The following is a 20,028-nucleotide window of genomic DNA, read 5'->3' on the forward strand; positions in this document are numbered from 1 at the left end:
CGTTTGGGTTCGCGGGAGAGTGTGGTTATGAGGGTGTTGAAGTAATTAACTTTTGCAGAGGAGAGAGCCAAGCTGTATGAGCTCCGCATAAATTTATAGTGGAGAAAGTCAGATGCAGTGAGACTTTCTCCAACAGCGTTCAGCAGTTCTGGAGCATTTTTGGAGGTATCAAGTGAGCTTGGTGTGCCAGGGTTGTTGTTGGGGGCGCCTGCAGCATTTAAATGTACAAGGTGCCATGATGTCTAGTTGAGAGGAGAGGGTGGAATTGTAGAAGGAGGTTGCAGAACTAGGACAGGTGAAGTTTGAGATAGGTAAAAGGAGAGTTTGGAGATTAGAGGAGAAATGCTCTAGGTCAAGACATTGGAGGTTTCTTTGAGAGTGATGTTCAGACGGTGGTGTCACTTGGGTCTTAGGTATGCCAATCTTTAATAGTTTATAAATGGGAAGACTATATCCTACACGTGACAACTTACTTACAGTGTATTTCACATAGTAAAATGGTTTAAAAAAAATGAAGTCACCTTTTTATTTAATCAAGATCTATCAGCTTTGGTAAATTATCATTATCACGTTAGTTTTCCTTTAACTACAGATTCTTCAACATCCTCAGCATTTCTTCACACAAATTGTCACAAGCAGAGAAATTAGGCACATTCTTTTCAAAGTGTAAACAAACTGATGCTTTATATTTATTGCTATTATCCCGAATGTTTGATAACTTTACAAAATCAGTCCATTCCATAACCACATCTTTATTATAGAGAAAATCCAGTAGGGAGTTTTTTTTCAAGACTTACAGAAAACAATTCTTATGAATGTTAGATCATATTCATTCACCTTCAATTTGATTTATGCCATTTCTAATAAAATACTTTGATATTTTCAGTAAAAATCTGCAATGGTATTAGATGTAAACTGTATTTACAAAGCCAAAAGCACGGAAGGTACATTTCATTTGAGAAAACACCTGTTCAGAAAAAAATTTCAGCAACAGTCCTGTTAACCCACACGTATTATTCAATAGATTGGTGCGGAGTTCCAACATATATCTTTGTACTATAGGAGGGCCCATACATACATACATACAATTTAAAAATGTTTAAGGACAGAGCTCTTAGCAGACAATATTTTTAAAATAAGCAGGGGTAGGCAACCTTTGGAACTCTACATGTTATGGACTGCATCTCCCATAATGGTGGAAAAAAAGTAGGAGAGATGTAGTCCACAATATCTGGGGCGCCAAAGGTTGCCTAATCCTGAACTAGGGATAGGCTTGGCATACCCCTGTCCAACTGCTTATGCGAGCAGATATCTACTGGTAAAATCCCACAACCAATGACAGGTGGAGTTCAAATGTATTTAAAGGAAAAGAACAATGACATACTAATGACAATTTGTAAATACATACATTGTATTCTTATATTTCTGCAAATAGAAAGGGAAACAAGTCTTATTCTAAGCCTTGATATTCATTCGCTAAACCAATAAATATGGTGAACTGGTAAAGGGATTCCACAAATTATACCAGGGTAGTCTGTTTGGAAATGTAGCCAAGCAGATATTTTTTTCCAGTGCTGCTAATTTGGTAACTAATTTCCATTTATTTTTCTCCAGTTCGCCACAATTTATTCTTAGTGAATCAATACTTGATGTCTCTCGACTACAGAGCTGTATATTGCAGCAGGCTGCAGCAAACAATTGATTTTCACTCGCTGATGCAACACTTTGCAGTATGACACGTCTTGCAAGAAATAAAGCAAGATCAGTTTCTGTAACAGTATGAAAAGAACAAATAACGTTATGTAGACAACACGCAGCTGGAAAGGGTTACAATGTAGTAATCCAAGCATTCAGGCATAACATTTTACTATCTACAGATTTTAATGATCCCTTTTTTAATGCAAGTGCATTTGTTTAGGTTAGCGCAAAATATATGGAGTTATTATTAAATTGGTGCAAAAACAAGAAAACAAACGGAAAAAAAAAACTGAATGAAAACTTGAGCAGTGAATTATTTGAAAAAAATATATAAAACGGCTATTCACATGCATTGAAACTCTAAAATGTATACTTTAAAGGAAATGTATACAAATATATTTAGCCCATATTCATTTCAGAGGGGGAGACAATTAGCCGGATCAAGGGTGAGCAGTAACAATCGGTTTTGCAGATATGCCTTTAAAATATAGCATCTTGAGTTCTAAGATTCTCAAGGTATAATAACAGGCTCAACTGTTTCAAGGCATTGCCTAGGGCAGAGAGCACCTCATTGAACACTGGAAACACTGGATCACAATAATAAGCAATTGTGTGCTAAGCATAGAAAATCTACAATTCTCAAAGTGAGAGATATACTGGGAGAAACTGTTTGACATCCCATTTTTTTTAAAGGAGAACTCCAATTAAAAAAAATATATACATTTTTTTAAATTGGTGTTCCTTAAAACTGTTTAGATTACTGAGCCCAATTTTCAGCACTGGGTGGCTTAAAAATCATGTAAACTTAGCTTTATTCCAGTGCCGACAGAGTTTCCACATTTAAGCCCAGATCCAACTCCTGTTAAGGAGCATTTGCAATCAATTGGATGCCTCTCATAGAGAAGCATGGGGACACAACACATGCACAGCAATTGTAGCAATGTGCAAACAAACAATGATTTACATATGAAAAAGCACTCACTTTGGCTTTCAACTACAGTGCAAAGCGAGTGAGGCAGAAAGCCACCTAAGCTGTCTGCTAAACAACCAGAATGCGATCCTAAGACGATTTAACTTCAGCAGCTGCAGTGCTTCAGGGGTCTGATGCGTCCATTGAAAAAGAAGTGCCATAAAACTGATTCATTTGAAGTTCTTCATTGTACATTGCATCGTAAGCAGTCTTCACTTTATGCTACCTATAGTTTTAGCTATACAAATCATTCTTAAGAATCTACTTCTAGTCATAAAATGCACACAACAACTGAAAACGTTATCTCTACTCTGGCATATATTCAAGCAATTCTACTAGGATATAGACATTAAGCTTACTAAAAACTCAAGCACACTACTACAATAGAAATCTAGTGTAAAAACCCCAACATATGTTTCATAGAAAATTAGGTTTGTGCACGATTATTAAAATGTAGTGGGTTTTTTCCCCCCAACATAATTGTACTATGTTATCAGATGAGAGGCACAATATGTTGCATATGTCAACAATAAAAATTTCTCTGTTCATTTCTTATTCCTTTTTTTTTTTTTTGCTCCATTTAAGCAGCTATAGAATAAAACCACTGTACAATGACTTGTCAAATTTCCAAATGATACCGACAAAGAAATGTAAAAAAAAAAGGGATTTACAGATGTGCAGTGTTATTGCTGTCATTTTAAGGATTAAGGGAATAGTATTGCATATTACTATCGGATATTACATATCAGATATAATCTCTTTGGATTGTATAGTCAGTCCTATGTGCTGAAAGTAAGGTGCATAACTAAAGTGTATTGAAGTTCCATAAGACACAATCTGGAACATAGTGTATTCTATAAAAAGTTGTATAAAAGTAAGTTGTTTTTTCTGTATTTTTTTTCCTATGTAAGAAGGCATTATTGAAACAAATCTGCAGAGTGCTGGTAATATTACACAGGATGGAAACTGGAAAAAAGTACTTTGCATGCTGGTGTGACCTGATAAAACTCTCAATGCTAATATTTGGTAAATATCATGAAGATTATTCTGCAATAAAATCAATTTAGAGCAGATTACAAATACATGAAATATATCCTATACAGTATTTGCTCTGTTTTTACATTTATGTCAGTAACTAATTTGTTTTGTAAAAGATGATGCCTCAATGCCACTTATACAGACCCTAAATTCATACTGGTATTCCAATGTAAACCATTAATATAGGCCAAACATTGTCAAATTATATGATCAAATGTGGGATTGTACCATAAAGATTTTATCAGTTATCATCAATGAACATTTCTGTTAATCCTTCTAAAATAGTTCACAAAAACTACCAGAGTTTAGTGTGTCAGTCTATAATATATGACTGTATAGGGGCATTGGGGGCAGGATGAGAATGAAGGTTATCATTGATACTAGCTGATGGTCTGCACCAAACACACCAGAATATTTTTGTTTCATGAACAACTGGTCCATCGAACTATGAATGTAAAGCATTTACAGCCTGATGAAAAAAAGAAAAAAAAAAGATGGTCAGCACCTGGAAATATATCAATTGAGATAAATGAAAGGGAATGTATAAGTGGCATGGGCGCTAAAAACCGAAAAAATCTTGAATTGAGTCATTTACAAGGAATGTTACATAGTAAGAAAAAAAGACCATTATTGCATCAAAGAACACAGGCATGAAAAGGTTACAGTCCACCAGTTGAAACATGAAGACCCAGGGCTTTGCAGGTACTAGTCGTGTTTATTTTAGACTAGTCTTTAGCGCCTTCACCTTCCGCTGGACCTCTTATGAGCCGACGTATACCTCTTTTCCCAGCTGGGCCTTTTGGCTTAGCAAAGTTTTGTTTGTGGGCGTGCTGCTTCGGATGAACTTCCTCGTACAAGAAATCAGATGTCAGCTCATCGCCATTGTCTATTTCAATCTGTTTAAAGATATAGGATTTAATAAATGACAAAATTAAAAAACACAAACAACATACTAATATAGAACGACTGAGACATCCTGTTGAGATACGTAGTTTAAAAAGGAACAGTCACTTCCAGTGATCACAAAGTGTATGATTACTTGTTCCATAATATAAATGAGTTGTGAAGCCACACATTAAGTTTATGAAATAAGTGTGCTTGTGTAGATTTTGCATGGAAATTTCCCTAGTGAAATTTAAGCCAAAAAAACTGCCTACAGGTGTCTTTCTGCATGAAAATAAATGTTTCTTCTATGCCATAGGTTCATATAAGAAGTTAAAAAAAAAGAAAGAAAATCCAGTGCAGAACACTGTCTGTCTTGGCTTTACTTAAAATCCCAGCTTAAGCCCTTAAGGACCAAACTTCTGGAATAAATGGGAATCATGACATGTCATACAGGTCATGTGTCCTTAAGGGGTTAAGCCATACGGATTCTTGTAAATATTAAAGGGTCATTGTAAGCACCATCACAAATTTGTATAATTGTGAGGAGCTTAGAATTAAGGCCCGCTGATAGATGTCGCTCAGGCAGTTGGAGTGCACACAACTTGGGATGAGGTCTAATTTATCAGAAGAGACAGCAGAGCAGTGTACCCAGCTATATGTAAAGTGATAACAGCCACTGTATTCTGTGATGAGTGGACCTACTCTTGTGGATAAACTATTTTTCTCATAAACTCTTACTAAGCAGAAGTTTATGGAAGAAGAGCATAGCCCACAGGCCATAATGAGACCTGCCATGTAGAGTGTCTCACCCACGTGAGGGAATAGTCTGACAGTAGCAGCACAACTGCAGAGGACTTAAAAAAAAAAATAAAAAAAATAATAAAAGTAATTCTTTAGCATTTTTAATGCATTAAACAGGGTAGCTTTCCTCCTACAGTTTGTCTTTAATGGTCCTTGTGTTGAAGGTTATATCACTCCATTCTACCTGGTAGTGTCAGTTCAAATAGCAAGTCAGAGGAAAGAACTATGAATACAATGTGAGATGCTGAATAAGTAGAATTTTAATATATAAAAAGGCCCTATTTGCAAATAACTGCATTGACCAGGGGTCAGCAACCTATGGCATGTGTCCCATACATGGCACTCGAGTTGCCTTTGCATGACACTCAAGGCAGCCAGAGGCAAACAGGAACTTCAGATATCTAAAACTGCAAACCGAGCAAGGATTGTGGTTGGTGAGAACAATCCTCAATTTATGCATTCCAGCACTAAGAGGAAGTGATCCCCTTATAATCAGGAATCCATAGTGGAGTAGAGCAAGCTGCACAAGCAATTGTAGCTCCTGCCCTTGACCTGCACATGGCCAGCCCGGTCCCCACTGGACCCCAGGGAAGCCACCCACACTGCTAGATATACACAGAGATGCAGAATAAGCCTCCCCTCATACAAATAATACAACAGCCCCCATAAACATAACAAAATCCACATACACACACACACACACCCACAAGCAGCCTTTTACATGCAATACCCCAAGAAGCCTCACACATATACACACACACACACACACACACACCACAAGCACCCTCTCACATGCAATATCCCAAGCAGCCCCACACATACACACACCAACAAACACGCAATGTGACATATCATTCACATACAAAATTCCACAAGCAGCCCCAATACACAGCCCACATTCATAGGTATCATACACAATACCACAAACTACTCATGAACATATATACAATATAACAGCCCACATACACACAAATACAGCGCTACAAAGAAACTGCTGTACCGATAAATAACACAAGCAGAATGCGGTAACATACACAAAAAAATAAATTACAAAATAGGATCGGCACTCCAAGAGACTTCAAAATCTTGTTTTGGTACAGTACTACTAAAAGGTTGCCTACCCCTGGTATAGACCATGAAATGTATTCTTATAATAATTCAAATATCGAGATTCCAATGCTCAAATACAAAAAAAAAGTATAAACCACGATTTAGTACATATATCCCCAAAGAAAACATGCATGTATAATTATCAATTTTTTTCATTGGGGTATATCTACCAACAACTTGCAAAAGTCGAATTTCTCTTGTCTTTTGCCTTTGCAACTCCTCCCTTTCTTCTCCAGCTCATATTCTCTGTGGCTGTCCAACCACAGGCTTCACAATGAAGCTCAATGAGAAGTCTTTGCAAGGCAGGTGCTCTGGGCAATTGCTGCCTCTTGAGTTTAGCTCTACTGAGCTAACCAAACCAGGAAGTAACAGGATATCTTGTCTGGTTGACAGCCGGGGGGTGGGGGTCTACTAAGGTTTATCTATAAAAGTGTCAATTTCTATTAAAATCTGCACTTTTTGTACAATGACAAAAAAGAGGACACACTCTTTTAGGGCTAAAATTTTCTTTAAGGCTAAATTTTCCAGTTTACCTATTTTCACCTTAAATTTGAAATGCTATTTGAATTTAGCTTGAATTCTCACTGTAGTAAATGATACTAAATATCTCTAAAATACTGCCGATGTTTTGCATACTTAAATAATACGTGGTGTTTATTCAATAAACCAAGAACTGGATGAACTGACAAATCTCTGAATCGGGGGAAAAATGCAAATCTGTTATTTTTCAAGCTTGATCATTTTGGTCCAAATGTGCAATTCCATTGTAAGTTCCTAGCTTAGTGTATATTGTGATAGCTCTGATTTTTGTAGATGGATCATCTATCTGCATTTCTAAAACTGGTAACAGATAGATGTAACAGTACACAGAGTCACAGGAAGACCTACCTTTTTTATAACCTCCATCTGTATTTGATTTTCAATAATATGTAGCAGAGGGTTCTTACAGCTGGAGTACATCATTCTCTCTCGTATACTGCATGTGTAGCCAGGCATTGAATAAATGAACACTGGAATGACAACATACACAATTGTACTAATATCATGATGTAAAGTCATTATTTTATTAAGACACGGAGGCAAATACTATGCAAATACTATGCTTCTATCTGACTTTATTCCCTCAGCAGCAAGGAGAGAAAAGGGAAATATGCTAAACTTTAAATGACATCATAGAATGTCAACACAGGCATTACACCGCCAATCATAGCATTCCACAATATCTCGCACCCATATATAGTTGACTATAACCCAAAGCTCCTCCCCTTTCTTTGCGGCTTCCCTCAGATAAGTACAATGTTTGCTCACTTGACGTAAATTTATCAGTTAGTGATATATCTATGCTCACAGTGCTGTTATCTAATTCACTCATTATTATACTTTGGGGTTTCTTTTCCGGTTTCATTTTTCTAGTTACTCTTCGTCGACCCCTTGACTTCTCACTCCCTCACTGGCCCAAAGGCCACGACCCACGCTACGGGAATGTGACCGTGCCGAATCACCAGTTGCAAATCTGTGATTTTGGGTTGTGAAGCATGGCTGACATTTTATTGGTGGATGCTGTTTTTTGTCACACATTCATAGTCTTGCTACCCTCATTTAGAGTGTGCAAGGCTACTAATTGAGTGCTCTGTCATAAGGTAGGCTCCCGGCGATCCCTCGAGGCATTCCTGAGGGATCTTTCAGTGAGCTGCCAGCATTCGGATGTTTTACCTGTGACACCATATTACATATCCTGAGGCCTGCCACTACCATAGGCTGACCCTATATTCTAATTTCTTCAGTGTTATTGCAGTATTCCTTTCCTGGTTTGGTATACTAAACAGGTAAAGGGCTACTGCAATAACCCTGAAGGGAAAAGAATACAGGATCAGAAAATGGGGTAGTGGCAGGTGGGCTTACACCTAATGGCCATTGGAGTGAAACAAAAAAGCTCCATTTATTTAAATATGCATTGGGATTTGGGGTAGTGCGCAGGTAACACTTTTTTTGTTTTTTATTGTATGTATTGAGGCTAATGTGTATTATAGTCATTGCTGCAGGAGTGCAGGACTTATTTTTTGTATTTGAATTATTAGCCTTGCTTGTTCGAAACGAGCATAGCGAGACTAGGAATAAGCGGCAAAAATCATTATCCACCAATAAAATGGTCGCCGCACATCATCACCAAAAATAGTGCATTCCAGGCAAGGTGTCGGCGGTGGGGGACACACACAACCAACCCAAGTTTAAAACCTATAGAGAGAGGAGGATGGGGAGTGTGTGAGCAAATGCTTATAGAACCAAAATGGGATTAGAGTAACTAGGCAAATAAAATAGCACATGAGAAACCATAATGGGGGGATCAGGTAACAGGCAAAGTAAAAAAACATAACAGCACTGAGAGCATAGATATATCGACAACTCAAATATATGTGTGTATATATATATATATATATATATATATGAGCAAAAGTTTAACTTATCTGAGGGAAGCAGTCAATTATATACGGATGGGAGATACGGTGGGAGGCTCTGATTGGCTGTGCTATGCCTATGTTAATATTTATATTCTAGCTTGTGCTAGAAAAAAATGTTAGCAAGCGCACAAAAGAAAAGTTATCTTTTATGATAAACAGTAAAAATATGAAGTTGAGCTTACTTACCACAGCCCATGCACATTCATACTAGGAATTATAAAATGCCAGTCTTCTGATTGGAGACAGGGGGGGCGCAGGGGGTTGCATACACAGGATGTATCTTCATTAAACACTCAGAAGTAAAAGTGCAGCAATGCAGGTTTTAAACATAGTGTGTAGTCAAAATATGCAATGCATTAATTAAATTTTCTTTACCTATGGAATCCAAATAGTCTCCTTCATGGGAATGTTTATACAAGAAAAAGTGGTAGCGTGCAGCATCCTTTGGAACCCTTTTCGGCAACTCCTTTATATCTGTATATGATGAATCCGCCAAAACAATTGTTTCATTGTATAAATCGATTTTCTGAGAATTAAAAAAATAATAATAAATTAGGGGGGGGGGTGGAGCATCATCTGCTTAACACGCTTTACAGGGAGTGCAGAATTATTAGGCAAATTAGTATTTTGACCACATCATCCTCTTTATGCATGTTGTCTTACTCCAAGCTGTATAGGCTCGAAAGCCTACTACCAATTAAGCATATTAGGTGATGTGCATCTCTGTAATGAGAAGGGGTGTGGTCTAATGACATCAACACCCTATATCAGGTGTGCATAATTATTAGGCAACTTCCTTTCCTTTGGCAAAATGGGTCAAAAGAAGGACTTGACAGGCTCAGAAAAGTCAAAAATAGTGAGATATCTTGCAGAGGGATGCAGCACTCTTAAAATTGCAAAGCTTCTGAAGCGTGATCATCGAACAATCAAGCGTTTCATTCAAAATAGTCAACAGGGTCGCAAGAAGCGTGTGGAAAAACCAAGGCGCAAAATAACTGCCCATGAACTGAGAAAAGTCAAGCGTGCAGCTGCCAAGATGCCACTTGCCACCAGTTTGGCCATATTTCAGAGCTGCAACATCACTGGAGTGCCCAAAAGCACAAGGTGTGCAATACTCAGAGACATGGCCAAGGTAAGAAAGGCTGAAAGACGACCACCACTGAACAAGACACACAAGCTGAAGCGTCAAGACTGGGCCAAGAAATATCTCAAGACTGATTTTTCTAAGGTTTTATGGACTGATGAAATGAGAGTGAGTCTTGATGGGCCAGATGGATGGGCCCGTGGCTGGATTGGTAAAGGGCAGAGAGCTCCAGTCCGACTCAGACGCCAGCAAGGTGGAGGTGGAGTACTGGTTTGGGCTGGTATCATCAAAGATGAGCTTGTGGGGCCTTTTCGGGTTGAGGATGGAGTCAAGCTCAACTCCCAGTCCTACTGCCAGTTTCTGGAAGACACCTTCTTCAAGCAGTGGTACAGGAAGAAGTCTGCATCCTTCAAGAAAAACATTATTTTCATGCAGGACAATGCTCCATCACACGCGTCCAAGTACTCCACAGCGTGGCTGGCAAGAAAGGGTATAAAAGAAGAAAATCTAATGACATGGCCTCCTTGTTCACCTGATCTGAACCCCATTGAGAACCTGTGGTCCATCATCAAATGTCAGATTTACAAGGAGGGAAAACAGTACACCTCTCTGAACAGTGTCTGGGAGGCTGTGGTTGCTTCTGCACGCAATGTTGATGGTGAACAGATGAAAACACTGACAGAATCCATGGATGGCAGGCTTTTGAGTGTCCTTGCAAAGAAAGGTGGCTATTTTGGTCACTGATTTGTTTTTGTTTTGTTTTTGAATGTCAGAAATGTATATTTGTGAATGTTGAGATGTTATATTGGTTTCACTGGTAAAAATAAATAATTGAAATGGGTATATATTTGTTTTTTGTTAAGTTGCCTAATAATTATGCACAGTAATAGTCACCTGACCACACAGATATCCCCCTAAAATAGCTATAACTAAAAACAAACTAAAAACTACTTCCAAAAATATTCAGCTTTGATATTAATGAGTTTTTTGGGTTCATTGAGAACATGGTTGTTGTTCAATAATAAAATTAATCCTCAAAAATACAACTTGCCTAATAATTCTGCACTCCCTGTATTTCCTTGGCAAACTGCAGTTTTTCGCACCAAGCTACTACTTACCGCTTAGTGGGGAGTCTGGTGATTCGATCGGTGCCTGACTCGGTACTTTACTGAACCAGAATACTCTTCCCTCACTTGTTGTGGCCTTTAAATCTGTCAGGCATTGGAGAGACGGACGCTCTCCAGATGCCACATCCTGACACTGAGCGGACATCTGCACTCTTACCCCTCCCCCCACCCCCCCTGGACCAGTGGCTGACTTACTTTTCATGTGATGGACTCTTGTATTTTAAATGCTTTGGATCTCGGTTGAAGTAATAGACTACTCTCTATTTTTCTTTCTTAAGCAAAGTTTAACTAGCATGTTTATATCCTATGTAACTACTCCTATAATTTGTAAGTGCGAGATAATACATCATGGGCTTAAAAACCCAAGGGCAGGGGGGGCAGAGCTAGCGGAGCAACGCGGCGGTCACCATTTACCACCGCTCCGATTCTCCAGCGCACAAATCAGCGAAAAATACCGCGCAAACGGACCAATCGAGAAACAAAACCTACGGGAACTGATTCCTGACACCCGCCGGCACCCGCAGATGCCTTTCTTTCAGACGTCGGGCACAAAACGCCGCACCAAAAGATCTGGGGCCTACCACACGCACGACCAGTTCCAGACCAGGGAGCTGCCGTTGTGGCTCGGGGCAAACTCCCACTACTCCAAGGAGGACTTCTACACCCCAGAAGAAATGGGACGGAGAACCCTCAAACAGACCTTGAGCGCTCCCAAACTGCATCGGGACATAGGCAGCATGCTTCAATCCCCCCCTCCTGCACGGACTCAAACCGCTGAGGCGGTCTCACCGGAGCGGTCAGAAGCAGGGGACTCCACAGCACAGTGTGGTCGTGGCAAGCAATGACGCCGCACACGCACAAACCGCTACTGAATCGCAACCGGCAACTAAGCAGGACATTCAGCTCATGCTGACCGGGCTCCAACAGAACTTACAACTGATGTGGCAAGCTGACCTGAAGGTGCTAGCGGCGGAGGTACAAACGGTGTCGGCCCGCACCCAAGCAGCAGAACAAGAGGTGAGAGAACTTCATCAAGACCTCACCTCCCTTAAGAACACAGTCACTCAGATGCAAACGGCACAAGCTACCATCAGCAGACAAATTTCCATACTGGATGACAGGGGCAGGAGGAAAAACTCACTTCATAAGGCGCTAAGTAGCCTCCCTCCTTCCTACCAAGCAGGCAAAATACTTCACCTTTGATGGTGTATACCGCATAGCCAAACCCCAGCAAGCACCAAAAGCAGCCCCCCGTGACACCATCTTGAGATGCCAATCCCTGACGGATAAAATTGCCCTCATGACAGCCATCAAAGGGATATCGCCGTACGACTTCGAAACGCACCAATTTACCTTTTTCCAGGACTTAAGCAGAGACACTCTCTTATGGCGCAAGAGCTTACAACCCCTCACTGCCACCCTGCAAACAGCAGGAATCACGTACAAATGGGCAACACCTAGAACACTGTGGGTAACCAAGAACGACCAACACTACAAGGTTTCCAATCTGAAAGAAGGCCCAGCATTACTGACCACGCTGGGAATACCCACCGACGCCGCAATGCCAACCGCTGCCCACCCGGGGCCCACGCCCTGACACCCATGCGGACTATACTGATAGTTAAACAGTAATGTCATTCCCGTAGTTTGTTTTGTTTGGTTTCATTTGCCAAGTTACTCAGTTACACAGCCGCATAGCGCCATGGAGAGGTACTTATAGACTAGACTACGATACTCACCCCCCCCCCCTTAATGCCTAATGTTACAAGGCATGACATATCGCAGAGCATCCTCACAAAATAGCCTTGCAAAGACATAGTCTCAACCCTATAAAGGTACAGAAGCTTATGCTCCGTATCATAGTATATTCTAACACAGCTGAAACACTGACGCCTGGTCCCTCACTCGCCACTACACCCAACATAGCCTAAACGGTATACAGGGCAAGGCGATTTATAAGTTAACACCCTGTACCAGGGCCCCGACGCGGCTTAAGCGCCCCTTCGGGATGACACTAGCTATACCCACCTCACTAGCCGCTGGTACAGTACGACACCACATTAGAACACACAGTCCCTGTCTTAAAATAAAAATGTTGTGCAAAGGAGATTGTGACCCGCATAATACAACACCTCAACTGTTATTGAACTAAATGCAAACGCTGTTGTGGTGTCTTTGACCATGTATGTATTATTTCAAAAGCACCAAAAATAAAGATTTACAAAAAAAACCAAGGGCAGAGTATAGAATATTTGATAGAGTCCTAACCTCAACATCTGAGGAAAGGGATTTAGGGGTAATAATTTCAGATGACTTAAAGGTAGGCAGACAATGTAATAGAGCAGCAGGAAATGCTATCAGAATCCTTAGTTGTATACGGAGAGGTATTAGCAGTAGAAAGAGGGAAGTACTCATGATATTGTACAGAACACTGGTGAGACATCACTTGGAGTATTGTACGCAGTACTGGAGACCGTATGTTCAGAAGGATATTGATACTTTAGAGAGAGTTCAGAGAAGGGCTACTAAACTGGTTCATGGATTGCAGGATAAAACTTACCAGGAAAGGTTAAAGGATCTTAACATGTATAGCTTGAAGGAAAGATGAGACAGGGGGGATATGATAGAAACATTTAAATACATAAAGGTTATCAACACAGTAAAGCAGGAGACTATATTTAAAAGAAGAAAAACTACCACAACAAGAGGACATAGTCTTAAATTAGAGGGGCAAAGGTTTAAAAATAATATCAGGAAGTATTAATTTACAGAGAGGGTAGTGGATGCATGGAATAGCCTTCCAGCTGAAGTGGTAGAGGTTAACACAGTAAAGGAGTTTAAGCATGCGTGGGATAGGCATAAGGCTATCCTAACTATAAGATAAGGCCAGGGACTAATGAAAGTATTTAGAAAATTGGGCAGACTAGATGGGCCGAATGGTTCTTATCTGGTGCAGTCTCACTAGGTTGTTGTCCTCAAAAGGAGCGGACTGTTCGGGGGACATACCCAGAGGGAATAGTGCATTGCGTAGGACTGGTGTGAGTGGGGAAGGAGTTTATATCAGGAAGCACTTGGCTGTAATTTTGTCCCAGACCTTTATGGTCGTATGGAGGGCAGGGATAGTATTGGGCATCAGGTGTCTATCATTTTTCTATCTATAGGGAAGGGAAGTCTCTTCCAAAGGCAGTGGTTTTTCTTTTATTTATTTTTATTTTTTGCACACTGTGCAAATGCTCTTGCTGCTTCCGTAACACTGTAGCATTTTCCTTTCTTCCACACTCCCTACATCCAGCTTTTCTTTGTCCCAGAAGTTTCTGCCCGCTAGTAAGAAGCGAAGGAGAGGACAAGTGAGTTCTGGGGACACCATAGAACCATTGTAAGTGCATGGGATAGCCTTCCAGCTAAAGTGGTAGAGGTTAACACAGTGAAGGAGTTTAAGCATGCGTGGGATAGGCATAAGGCTATCCTAGCTATAAGATAAGGCCAGGGACTAATGAAAGTATTTAGAAAATTGGGCCGAATGGTTCTTATCTGCCGTCACATTCTATGTTTCTATTCCAACTGTTTAGCACTCCAGTTATATGAAGCAGGCATTTCATAGTGTATTTCAATATTGTAAGACATATACTAACTTACCAACTGTACATAGTTTAGTTTTTTGCTCTTTAACTGTTCCAAAGCCTGGTATGCAGCATTTTCTAAAGGGAAGGATATTCCTTGAAGGGTCTGTTGTTTAGTGTCTACTCCAACATCCGTTTTGGTCTGAAAGATTAAAGCAAAGTATTAAAAGAGCTTAGCTTTATTCCAGTAATACTTAGAATATAATGTATTACTCGGTCACACCACTGGTGCAAGTGCACTGGGGCCCACACGCCTTGGAGGCCCATCGGGTGGCCCATGCAGTATTGATGATGCTGGGAAGAATCCAGGCATGAGTCCTCAGGAGCACAGTTGGGTGCCAGGCCCCTTTGCAGAGAGTGCTTGGAGGAAGTGACTACTTGTCACTTCCTCCCAGCTTACAAACCGCGCGGGCTGGGAGGGGACATAGGAGGCACTGAGAAGGGAAAAGGGCACATTGCAGGCAGTCAGCTTCAGACTCCCATTAGTGGCAGCCAGCCCCTGGAAGTCACCACAAGGTATGAAAGCAGGGGGGTGGTTAACAATATGTATATTGCAATGTGTGTGCCAGTGTGTATGTTTAGGTGAGTGTATGTATCTGTGTGCATCTGTGTGCCAGTGTGTATGTGTAGGTATGCGTGTCTGTGAGTGTGTGCCAATGTTTATGTAGGTGTGTGTGCCAGTGTGTTTATGTAGGTATGTTTATGTATGTGTGTCAATGTGTATCTGTTTGTGTGTGTAGAAAGGATATGTTTTTATGTGTGCCAGTGTTTGTATGTGCCTGTGTAGGTATATGTATCTGTGTGTGCGCGCCAGTGTGTGTATATGTGTATCTGTGTTTATGCCAGTGTGTGTATGTAGGTATATGTATGTAGGTATATGTTTGTATGTGTGCTACTGTGTATGTGCCGATGTATGTATATGTGTGCATCTGTGTATGTGTATGCGCCAGTGTGTGTATGTAGGTATGTGCCTATGTAGGTATAGGTTTGTGCCAGTGTGTATGCCATAGTGTATGTGCGTACGTGTGTGTGTGCGCGCGTGTGTGTGTACCAGTGTATGTCTCTGTTAAGGTATTGGTTTGTATCTGTGTGTATGTGTCTGTGTAGGTACGTTTGTATCTGTGTGTGTCAGTGTGGATACATTGTGTATCTGTGTGTCAGTGAGTTCCTGTGTCACTGTATGGGGCCGTACATGTGCATACATCCCATCATTAAGCATAAAAACACACTTCTATCAAATGCCAATGCTACATGAAAACACACCCCTGCAACCACATGCCAACACTACATACAAATATACTCCTGTATTAATATACCAGCATTTTATACAAACACCAAAACTACACACAGACAAACCCCGGCATTCAAACACCAACACTACATACAAACACAATACACACATACGCACTGCTTTTAAGTAACAACAGTGCATATTAACACACAACTGCATTCAAATGCTAACAGCATACACGAATAGACTCCTTGATTTCACACACACATGCCATACATAAACATCCTTACAACATTTTATAAATGCCAGTAATAAATAGTGATAAAACATACATTCAAGCACACAAAAACTGCGCACAAGTAAAACCTTGCAAGGATGAGCAAATGGTAGATCCCCTGCTGGCAATAGACAATGGAATATGTACAACATATGGGAATCTGTTGGCCACCCTTATGCTAATAATTTCTTGCACCGGGGTCCTCTCTGCATTTGTTGCACCACTGTGTCACCAATGCTGTGTTGCAGAGACTTACTAAAAGAAAAGGATTGTTACCTGAACAGGAGTAAAACTAAATATGCAAGTTAAACAATGCAACATATATATTAGGAGAAAACATGGTAAATCAGTTGACGCACACGTTACCTCGTTAATCTTTATTTGCCTCAACTCTTCTTCTGCAGCAGAAAGAGGGGCAGGAGAGGACTTACAGGCTAAGAACTTTTTATAGCCACTCAATGAAACATCGTCCTGTAAATTATGCAACACAACATGAAAAAAAAGGAGTTACAAATGTATTTATTTTTTAAATTAATACATTCAAAAATAAAGTATACAACAGTTTTTGTTGAAATTGCCAGGTCACAGAAAAAAAAACAAAAAAACAAAAAGAACAACATTCAATTGACAAAAAGTTATTGTACGTTCCACATTAATCTCCTACTCAGTCTCCCTGCACTTGTCAGTCATACAGCTGTTGCAAAAACAATGGAACATTCCGAGGTTTATTTGCTAAATAATGGAAACTGAATGGTGACATTTAGACTAAAACACCCAATCTGGTAATCATAGCAGTGACGATGAATTTACAGATTAGCTATTTTTTTTGCAACTATGTTCCCATTTAACTGCAATTCTGTATTTAGTGAATATACCATTTGAACATACACTGCGTGCAGAATTATTAGGCAAATGAGTATTTTGACCACATCATCCTCTTTATGCATGTTGTCTTACTCCAAGCTGTATAGGCTTGAAAGCCTACTACCAATTAAGCATATTAGGTGATGTGCATCTCTGTAATGAGAAGGGGTGTGGTCTAATGACATCAACACCCTATATCAGGTGTGCATAATTATTAGGCAACCTCCTTTCCTTTGGCAAAATGGGTCAAAAGAAGGACTTGACAGGCTCAGAAAAGTTGAAAATAGTGAGATATCTTGCAGAGGGATGCAGCACTCTTAAAATTGCAAAGCTTCTGAAGCGTGATCATCGAACAATCAAGCGTTTCATTCAAAATAGTCAACAGGGTCGCAAGAAGCGTGTGGAAAAACCAAGGCGCAAAATAACTGCCCATGAACTGAGAAAAGTCAAGCGTGCAGCTGCCAAGATGCCACTTGCCACCAGTTTGGCCATATTTCAGAGCTGCAACATCACTGGAGTGCCCGAAAGCACAAGGTGTGCAATACTCAGAGACATGGCCAAGGTAAGAAAGGCTGAAAGACGACCACCACTGAACAAGACACACAAGCGGAAACGTCAAGACTGGGCCAAGAAATATCTCAAGACTGATTTTTCTAAGGTTTTATGGACTGATGAAATGAGAGTGAGTCTTGATGGGCCAGATGGATGGATTGGTAAAGGGCAGAGAGCTCCAGTCCGACTCAGACGCCAGGAAGGTGGAGGTGGAGTACTGGTTTGGGCTGGTATCATCAAAGATGAGCTTGTGGGGCCTTTTCGGGTTGAGGATGGAGTCAAGCTCAACTCCCAGTTTCTGGAAGACACCTTCTTCAAGCAGTAGTACAGGAAGAAGTCTGCATCCTTCAAGAAAAACATGATTTTCATGCAGGACAATGCTCCATCACATGCGTCCAAGTACTCCACAGCGTGGCTGGCAAGAAAGGGTATAAAAGAAGTAAATCTAATGACATGGCCTCCTTGTTCACCTGATCTGAACCCCATTGAGAACCTGTGGTTCATCATCAAATGTGAGATTTACAAGGAGGGAAAACAGTACACCTCTCTGAACAGTGTCTGGGAGGCTGTGGTTGCTGCTGCACGCAATGTTGATGGTGAACAGATCAAAACACTGACAGAATCCATGGATGGCAGGCTTTTGAGTGTCCTTGCAAAGAAAGGTGGCTATATTGGTCACTGATTTGTTTTTGTTATGTTTTTGAATGTCAGAAATGTATATTTGTGAATGTTGAGATGTTATATTGGTTTCACTGGTAAAAATAAATAATTGAAATGGGTATATATTTGTTTTTTGTTAAGTTGCCTAATAATTATGCACAGTAATAGTCACCTGCACACACAGATATCACCCTAAAATAGCTATAACTAAAAACAAACTAAAAACTACTTCCAAAAATATTCAGCTTTGATATTAATGAGTTTTTTGGGTTCATTGAGAACATGGTTGTTGTTCAATAATAAAATTAATCCTCAAAAATACAACTTGCCTAATAATTCTGCACTCCCTGTACATACACACATGAGCTTTTGCCAGCTAAATAATTCTGTGCAAGCAGATTAGATCAGTATGGGTGGTGTAGTGAGTGTGTCATAGTCATGTGTAAATAGTGTAACATTTTTAAAATTTGTGTAATATTTACGTGAAACTTCCTAAAAAAAAAAGTCAGGACATTAATCAAGGACAAAAGTGCAATATTGTGCTATTTAAAAGCAGAATTATAGAAATATCGAAATACAATTTGAATGCAAACTAAAAAGTGGTACTAGAAGAGAGAAGGTAAGCAGAGAGTAATATATTCAATTGCATTGATCTGCAAAGCAAAATAAAATTATGTAGACGTTGTAGTGAGGGTTGGACAGTTCTCTATGTAAACAATATTGTTTTGTGCATACACTACACACTCTCCTGTATTATTTCACAATACATTAATACGCAACATCTTTCTGTACTTTCCATTGTTGATTTAATTTTGCTTTGATTACTTGAATCTCTCTGTTCCCAGGTATACCTAGTTGCTTACTGCAATGCCCAGTTTATTCCCCACTGCTGCCTGTACTGACCTCAAGTTATCAAGTACACCGTCCGTGACTTGTCTGATTTCACACTTTTATCATGAAAATTCCTAAGGATGTCTGAATCAATGGTAATGCTCGATCCCAATGGACCAGGAAGTAGTCTGCGGGTACATGCATTTACCTGCCTGGAACAATCTAAACATTGCTTATAAAGATTCCATTCTCTATGTGTCCAAACAATGTTTATGTAAAATATAGTTAAACGTCTTTTAGGGTGAAGTGTCTTGAGCAGGTATGTGAAATTTGTATCGCCTTAGTTCCACACGCTGGCAGGTACTTTGTTTGAATATTTAGCCCTACCATGGGCAAACAGCAGGGCTGCAAGTGAGAGGAAAGTGTTTGGGGTGGGGCAGGTGATCGCTAAAATTGAACACCTATGTAAATCTTAATTCAGCGGTTCCAGCGCTCTCTAGTGAGTCAAACTCACAGCATGCAATCTGGCTCAGCGAGTGCCGGTACCGCGAGGAGCAATCAGATCCCAATTTGGCATGAGGGTTAGTGAGAGTAAGAGATCCAGCACACACCATACTATACAAAGACCGCACACACATCATACAGACACACATACAAACCGGTCAGTACACACCAGATACATTACAATCAGCACACACCAGACAGACACACACCAGTCGGTACCCACAACATACAGCCAGCACACACTAGACAAACAGACAATATACCGCTAGCGCGCACATACACAACTATAAAATACAGCAAGCACAAATCAGGTACAC

At 40.2% G+C, this 20,028-nt stretch overlaps 1 protein-coding gene across 1 annotated transcript in view; it reads right to left on the reverse strand.

The window, feature by feature from the left end:
• Positions 1-4,147: 4,147 nt before the first annotated feature.
• Positions 4,148-20,028, reverse strand: part of TWF1 (twinfilin actin binding protein 1) — a 31,288-nt gene continuing 15,407 nt past the window's right edge. Inside the window, exons 5-9 of the mRNA XM_063445112.1 lie at positions 16,667-16,771; positions 14,809-14,934; positions 9,337-9,487; positions 7,391-7,512; positions 4,148-4,602 (exon numbers count right to left, since the gene is read on the reverse strand). Of these exons, the coding sequence (XP_063301182.1) occupies positions 4,432-4,602; positions 7,391-7,512; positions 9,337-9,487; positions 14,809-14,934; positions 16,667-16,771 (675 nt within the window). The 3' untranslated portion in view covers positions 4,148-4,431. The remainder of the gene's footprint in view (positions 4,603-7,390; positions 7,513-9,336; positions 9,488-14,808; positions 14,935-16,666; positions 16,772-20,028) is intronic.

Source organism: Pelobates fuscus, chromosome 3 (genome assembly GCF_036172605.1).
Source record: "Pelobates fuscus isolate aPelFus1 chromosome 3, aPelFus1.pri, whole genome shotgun sequence".
NCBI lineage: Eukaryota > Metazoa > Chordata > Amphibia > Anura > Pelobatidae > Pelobates > Pelobates fuscus.